Source organism: Lucilia sericata, unplaced genomic scaffold, assembly GCF_015586225.1.
Source record: "Lucilia sericata isolate MDLA Ls3-8-SP2 unplaced genomic scaffold, ASM1558622v1 Contig000691F_arrow, whole genome shotgun sequence".
Taxonomy (NCBI): Eukaryota; Metazoa; Arthropoda; class Insecta; order Diptera; family Calliphoridae; genus Lucilia; species Lucilia sericata.
In genome coordinates, this window is record NW_023994694.1 from 140,162 (window position 1) to 148,532 (window position 8,371).

Consider the following 8,371-nt stretch of genomic DNA (forward strand, 5'->3'; position numbering starts at 1 on the left):
TTAAAAATTTTTAAATATTGCACGTTTTAATGACAGTGATCTATGAAAGATTGATATATTTTTGCATAAAATTTTTGGCTATAAATAAATAAGCGACCAGAAAGCGTATTATGGACCCATCGTTACAAAATTTGGTAATGAGATTTTGTATCCTATGAAACTTGTTTGTGTTGATTTTCATCACTATACTTGTATTTAGACTGTTGTATGTATTTTTGTTCTTATAAACTTGTTTATGACGAATTTCACCACTATGCTAGTATTGCCAGTTTTGAGCGTTAAAGCGTGGGGATCTAATATGGGGGATAGGATCAATTATGAGCCGATCATCACGAAATTTGGTAAAGTAATTTTTTGTTCCTGTTTGTGTTGAATTTCGTCATAATGCTGCTATTATTAAGCCAGTTCTGATTGTTAAATTAAAATTTGAAGATAGATTTTTGTTCTTATACAACTTGTTTGTCTCGAATTTCGTCGCTATACTGCTACTGTTTAAGTCAATTATGATCGTTAGAGTAATTTTTTTAAAGGGGCCTTATATTGGGGTTGGTCACTTATGGTTCGATGTTCGCAATACATTACATAAAAAAACTTGTGCAAAATTTTATCTCGATTGCTGCCTAATTAATATATGTACATAACTATGACACTTTATACTGTATTTAAATGATATCACTGTCGGCCCACTCTAATAAACTTTTATATCTCTATATAACAAGTGTTAATTAAAAACGTATTCGAGTGACCCACAAAAATTCATTTGTAATGTTTTAATAAACAAACATTTTGTGGCTCTTTTAAAACCCATGTTTTGTAAAATGTAAGTTTTGGCTCTTCCGACTCAAAAGTTGCCGACCCCTGGACTAGACTATAGACTAGACTATAGACTAGACTATAGACTAGACTATAGACTAGACTATAGACTAGACTATAGACTAGACTATAGACAAGACTATAGACTAGACTATAGCTAGACTAGAATAGACTAGACTATAGACTAGACTATAGACTAGAACTATAGACTAGACTATAGACTAGACTATAGACAGACTATAGACTAGACTATAGTACCTAGACGATAGACTAGACTATAGACTAGACTATAGACTAGACTATAGACTAGACTATAGACTAGACTATAGACTAGACTATAGACTAGACTATAGACTGTATTGTTTTCTGTAAATAGAAAGGGTTTCTAAATATATGTATAAAATTATCATAGTTTTTTTTTTTAATCTAAAAATTTGTTAAATCGAAAATTAAATTTTTTTAAATTAAAACTTATCAAAAATTCGATTAAATTATAAAATTTATCAAAAATTTGCTTAAAATAAAATTTTATAAAAAAAAATAGAAAAATGTCTAAATATTTCTAAAAAAATTAATTTATCGAAAACTTTACAAACAACTTCCATCTCTGTCCCAGACTCTCGACCATATACAAAAATATCTGTTGACATCTTATAGTACAATAGATATTCAACAACAAAGATGCATACACACATTCACAAATGCCTGTTGCTTTGTCTATATCATTCAAACAAAAAAAGTCAGTAGTTACCAAATCCATTTTAACTTAATTCAATTTGTGACGGTTCTAACTCGTTAACTTTTATTATGTTGGCACATAAATGAGAGGGGGATTTCCTCAGCCCCCAACAATACAAGAGCAAAACAAAAACGACAAAAACAATTCTTGTTAATAGTAACGGAGAAGCTGCGTAGAGTAAATGTGAGGAAAAAACAAGAGTACACACTAGCAAAGTGGAAACCCCAATAAACAAACTTACTACATACTTGATATATTTTAGATTCAAACAAACGTACAAACGTACGTTTTCCTACTAAAATCTGTAAATGATGTTATGTTCATGACGTTTAACTTGGCCACTTAAAAAAAAATTATTTTCAAGTGAGTCAACAGTATTTTGTTTCGGAATGAACTTTATAAATCACTCGTTCATACATACATATGTATTAATGTGTATACATATATACGTGAAAATACTATATGTTTTGATTTACGTATGAGTGTAGGGGATGTACTAAAAGTACAATAAAAGTACATCTTATTGGTTTTAATTATAAAAATTATAGTGTTTAGCTGAAACGATTCGCCAGACCATTATTCACAGTCCAGCCTAGACTATAGACCAGACTACAATATAGTGAATATTTAGACTAGGCTAGTGTAGGCTCCTTGAACTGGCGAATAGTCTAGACAGTAGATTGGACTATAGTGCGGACAATAGCCCTGACAATGTTTACATAATAGACCTAAATATAGAGTATATTATAGTCTTGACTATAGACCAGACTATTGCTCTCAATATAGAATATGCTTTAAATTAGATCATAGTGAAACTATAGACTATACTATAGTCCAAACTATACGATGTAGAATGGACTACAATCCGAAATATACTATAGCCCAGACTATAGAGTAGACTACAATCCAGACTATAAACTAGACTATAGTTAAAAATATAGACTAGACAATAGTCCAGACCATGGCGAAACTAATAAGGTGAAGTCATTTCAACAGCTGACTGGTTTTTTTGTCCATGGAAATTTAGCCCGAAGCTGTCAAAACCCATATATTCATAAATTCCTCACAAATGAAATGATTCACCTTATAAACTATTCGCCTTGTCCAGGCTATAGACTAGAATTGACTATTGTTCCGACTATACACTAGACTATGATTCAGGCTAAAAAACTAGTCCAGTGCAGACTATTGACATATACTTAGATAATAGTGCAGACAGGACTATTTTTGTGAATATGAGAATTAGAGATTAAGAGAAATGAATACATATGGATCCTAAGCGACGATAAATCACTAAGCACTACCAAAAGTACCTTCTTGGTTACTTTGTTTGTATGCCTGTTTTTATTTATATTCCATTTCTTCTTTCCTTCGCTTTTAATGGCAGAATTATGTATGTATGAGTTTTGAAATACACATTACTATCGGAATCCCCCAGCTGCCACTTGTTGCAAAAGTAGTATTTTAAAGACCTCTTTATGCTCCGTTAAGAGATTCTATTGATGACAGGATTATACTGGTGAGTGATTTATTGTAATTTGTGTAATGGAAAGGAGTGGGTGGTTAAAGAAAATATAAAATTTCATGAAGGAATAGTGTTATTTGTTTAAGATTCTTCTTTGAAAATTGTAAATATGTACACTAGTAAAAGTAACACCAATGGGTCAGGAAATTCTTTTAGATATTTGTAATAGCAAAAATATTACAAAATTACATATGGGAAATTTTCCAAAAAAAAAATTAAATTTTATAATAAAATATTTTTTTTTTTTGACAGATATCTCACTCCCATCCTATTATGGGACTATAAAGCCCTTCAAGGAAATTGTATAAGCTTCCTTTTAAGCAAAAAAGGGGCCCATTTTAAAAAAAGAAATTAAAAAAAAATTATTTAAAAAAATAGAAATTAAAAAAAATTGGAAAGAATGAAGAAATAGCTATCAGAACTCTTTGGACAATTTTTGCTAGGAACTCCGATCCAAGGGATCCTGCACATATCTTCGTATGATCCTCCTAGTATATACGAAGGTCCTTCCTGAACTGCCTGTGGGAGCATCCAACTGTGTGATGTTAAAGTTGGGATGACTCCTCCAATGACATCCCAGGAGGAACTGTTTAGACAGCATGACATTATGTTCCTTGATTGGGATTTGCATGCAGACCGTTACATTCCGTAGGGCAGCATTTTGGGCAGCTTTGAATATTGGGTATCACTCGGTGAAGGAACCTTACTGGAGCAACCACTGACCGTCTAGTTGTTTCATAAATAGCCAACATAGTTTCTTTGTCCATTCCCCAAAGGAATGGACCTTGTTTCTACTTACGCACAGATTGTAACTGCGTGGCATGAGCTGAGGAGGTAAACAGGCTGTCAAAGGTAATCCCCCAAAATCTTTGGTGGTTCACAGTCGGTATTTGGGATCCATCGACTACGACGCCTAAATTCAAGTTACCTCCTTCGTCCAGGTGGTGAAAAGTGTTGCTGAAAACTTCGCTGGTGATAGTTTCAGGTTAGACGTCCAGTGAAGAAGTTGTGTATTTCTCCGAGATAACCCAAGCAACAATTACTTATAAGTGGTTATAAAAGACAGTGGTTGTTCATAAAAACATTTGGAATTTAATGTTTACTAGGAGTTTTTTGCAGAAACCATGAAAGTTTTGAAGAACCGACTATTTTCAGACCGCTAAAAAGTATTTTCCTTGACTTGTGTTCACTTCTAATCTTTAGAATAATGTAGTAGTTTGCACTTCGGTTGTACAAATGGGTTAAAGTGGTTTGAGCAACATAAAGCCAATATACGAAGGTGTCACGAGCAAAACAACTATTTATTAAAAACTTATATTATAAACTTATACAAAAGTTAATTTTAGACTTTTTATGTGTCGCAATTGAGACCTCTATATACTTTGTGGTGAAATTAGAAAAGAAACAATCATTTTAAAAACGTTAATCGAGGAGTTGCTGTATATAAACTGTTTACAAGTTTACCAACACTTTTCTTTTGTTTACATTCACCAACACTTATTAAAGTGCACATGTAAACAAACATCAGCTGGTAGTTGCAAAAACACAACGCAGAGGTGCAAAGTCGACAACTTAATGTAATTAACATATTTGCTTGGTAAGTAGGAGATATATAAAGAAATGCATACGATTTATGTAAATATAAATCATTTTTGATTCTCTATTAATACTACTAGTTAAATAATATGTAATATTAGTATTATTAAGTGCATTTTTAATTAATTTAGTATTTTATAATTTTTAACGCCGTTAAAATATGTGATGACTCTGTGTTTTTAGCCAATACTATTGTTATTATTATTAATTTTATTAATATTAGTTTGGTTTGTGCAATATTATTGTTTTTAGATATTTCTATATAGCCATGGCTAAACAAATGGCTATTAAGTTCCGTAAGTCTGCTAGTTTAATTGTATGAGCTAAACATAAACTGCCAGTAGATAAACAGGCCAATTTTAAGGCTTTACTTTTCAATCGTCATGAAAAGGCTTCTTTTATGCCCAACTCCTCTGTATTCCCGGGCGGTGTTTGTGAGGCAGCCGATGAAACGCCACTCTGGGCATAAACATTTCGAAAAGTTGGGAGTAACAAAAACACAAATAAAACCTCTAACTGCTGTGAAGGGTGAAGTATCCAATATTTTTAAAATGATAATAATGATGTATTAGAAAGGTGGGTAGTACGCGTTTTTAACAATTTTCTACAAAAAATCTTAACAGATTGTTCTTATAGAGAACTATCATTGAGAATAACCGCCATTCGAGAAACCTTTGAAGAATTAGGTATTATTTTGTGTCGCGATCGTAAATCTCTATCATCACCCGATGGCAAAGGTTATGGCAATTTTAGAGAGGACTTTGATCGCAAACATTGGCAAAATGTAGTTCATAATGATGCTAGCAAAATTTCTTACCTTATGTGAGGAATTAGATGTTGTACCTGATTTATGGAGTTTGTATGAATGGTCTAATTGGTTTACTCCTTCTTCTTTTAAGAAACGGTAATTACATTGAGTTTATTTTATAGCTATAATAAGTTTAATTTATTTTATTTGTTAAAGTTTTGATACTGCCTTCTTTATGGTGGCTTTAGAAAATATGCCCGAAGTTTTGGCGGAAGAACATGAAGTTACAAACTATGCGGTGAGTGAAAAATATAAAAAGTGTTTTGGTATGAACATTTAAAAAGGGATATAGATAGATAGATAGATAGATAGATAGATAGATAGATAGATAGATAGTAGATAGATAATCAGATATACATGTTTTTCCCAAACTTTTGAAAATCTGAATTTTTTTTCAAAATTTCATAAATTTTCTCACTTTCTCTCTTTATCATAGTGGAAAACTCCATCCGACTACCTCAAATCCTATTTACGAAGAAATCTGGTTGCCACCGCCACAATTCTACGAATTATCGCGTCTCTTAAACTTTACCGAACTGGAAAAAGTTAAAGAATTTGCCCAACACGTTCATCGGAAGGCAGCATAGTAACCCTGCCAGTGCAATACAAATTGAAAAATGGACAAGTAAGTGTTTTGCCCGGTGATGATTGTATCCAGAAGATCCTAATGCTTCGGATAAAATGATACCCATTGAAAAAGAAGAGTAAAAGAATTCCGAGATGGTGTAAAGAACATACATCGTCTAGAGTTTTACAGTCTCCACGATGCTGTAGTACGTCAAAATTTCACACCAGCTTGTGGACACATTAAACCATTGATTGCTAATCCCAAACAACACGATTGAAAATTGTGTATTGTTGAATAAAACAAAGTCTTCCAGTAATGCATTTATGTACTTTAAGCCTAAAATTCAAACTGTGGTTTTTTATAAATTAAAGTTCATATTTAAAATTTTTTAAAACATTTTTGTTTTTTATTTATTATGTGACATAACAAATGCTTAGACCAATACGAAAAATTAATAAAACATAATTATCTTTAAATAAGCCCAAGTATTCCTTTTAAATGTTTGTTTTAAAACTACAAAATAAGTTAATATTGCCATTTTTTGGGAAAGGATTTTAGACAATAAAAATTTAATCCTTTTAAACCCAAATCACAAAACATTTAAAATAAGTCTTTGCTTAGCAAGTTAATTATGTTTTCCTAAAATTATAAATCATTATTAGAATTATTTCAGATTTCACTTAAAACTGTTATAAAAAATGTGCTCAAATTTAAAACCCTTCTTAAGAGTTTCCATTTCAAACCAAAAACAAATGGTTTTCTTTACAACAAAAATAAAAAATAAACTTTTTTACGAAAAAAGTTTTGCAATTTTATGTGATAACTTGTAGATGTAGGCCATAGGGGTTGGAGTAAATAGATAACATTTAATGCTAAAACTTAATTTGATAATTAACACAAAATTTATTGAGCCAATGAAGGAAGATTAAGGAGAGTGTTTTGATTGCCAGGCAAATAAGCAACACCACGGGATCTGGATAGTTGGTAGGCAATATCTTCAGCGGCTTCAATACGACGCAATTCAACAAGACCGTCACCGGCTTCAGCGAAGGATTTGGCCAAAAGTTCAGCAGCAGAGGCATCACCCTCAGCGGAAATAATGGCAGCCAACTTTTGTTGTTCAGCCTTCTCTACAACGAAACGGGCCTTTTCGGCTTCTTGTTGGGCAACCTGTTTCATTTCTACGGCTTGTGTGAATTCACGGCCGAAAGTCAAATGTGTAATGGAAATATCATCCAAAATGAAACCGAACTGTTTAGCACGTTCGGTCAAATCTTCAGAAACGCGTTGAGAAACCATCTAGGAAAATAAATTAAGAATATTTTTTAATTTTTAAATAAATTTTTAAAGCAAAATTTGTTGTTTCTTACCTCACGCTGTGTAATCAATTCACCGGCATCGAATTGGGCCACTACAGACTTCAATACTTCAGGAGCAATAGAGGGCAAAACTCTTTCATCGTAATCTTGACCCAAAATTGTGTAAATCTTGGGCAATTGATCGGGAATGGGACGATATAAAATACGCAATGTAATGTTGACATTTTGCAAATCCTTACTGCCAGTCACTACGGGAACGTTACGGGGCTGGGAGCGAATATCGTAAATAATGGGACGTTGCACCCAGGGAATGAAGAAGTGAGTACCTTCGCCGGTTACCTCATTCTTAACACCGGTAAAACGATCGAAAATAACAGCACGGTGACCACCTTCGACATTATATAATGCTGAATTGACAACACCTCCAATAACGGCGACACCCAAACCCAATTGGCCGATGCGGTTGAAAAATTGAGCAGCCATTGTTATGTAGACTGTAAATAAAAGAAAATTTAAATAATATTAATTTTAGCCGGATAAATTAATGCAAGTAATTAAAGTTCACTAGATGTTTCATCAGTTTTTTTAGGTTAGATCTAACAAAAGACAAACATGTAAATTGTTTGCTTTATGATGAAATTACATTATTTTGTACATTTTTCATTCAATTTGTTCTTATAGCAATTTAATTCGATCACATTAAAAAATTTACCTTTTTTACCGTAAAAACTATTAAATTAATGGAAAATTCTTATTACAAAATCACCGCACGGCAGCAAAACGAGGAAAACTTTCGATAATAATAGTGATGGCAAATCTCTGAATATATGTCAAAGTTATCGTTTGAACATTTGACGTTTTGAGAGAAGAAAATCTGATAAGAATTAATAAGGTTGCCAGAAGACAAAAAATTCATTTCACAATAATGCTGGAAATTTATTAAAAAAATCTTTGTCATTTTCCTTCTATAATATAAGCATGAAAATAGTTGACTTTTTATAAC

General features: G+C 32.2%; 1 protein-coding gene and 1 pseudogene across 1 annotated transcript; one reads left to right on the plus strand and one right to left on the minus strand.

Annotated features, from left to right (window-relative positions):
- The first annotated feature begins 4,683 nt into the window (after nt 1-4,683).
- LOC119607385 lies at nt 4,684-6,438 on the plus strand (annotated as a pseudogene).
- Nucleotides 6,431-8,221, minus strand: LOC119607386 (protein l(2)37Cc). The gene is made up of 3 exons (XM_037961265.1): nt 8,082-8,221; nt 7,420-7,864; nt 6,431-7,348 (listed from the first exon to the last, which is right to left on the minus strand). The coding sequence occupies exons 2-3, from the start codon at nt 7,849-7,851 to the stop codon at nt 6,953-6,955; spliced, it is 828 nt and encodes a 275-aa protein (XP_037817193.1). The 5' UTR covers nt 7,852-7,864; nt 8,082-8,221; the 3' UTR covers nt 6,431-6,952.
- Nucleotides 8,222-8,371: the final 150 nt, after the last annotated feature.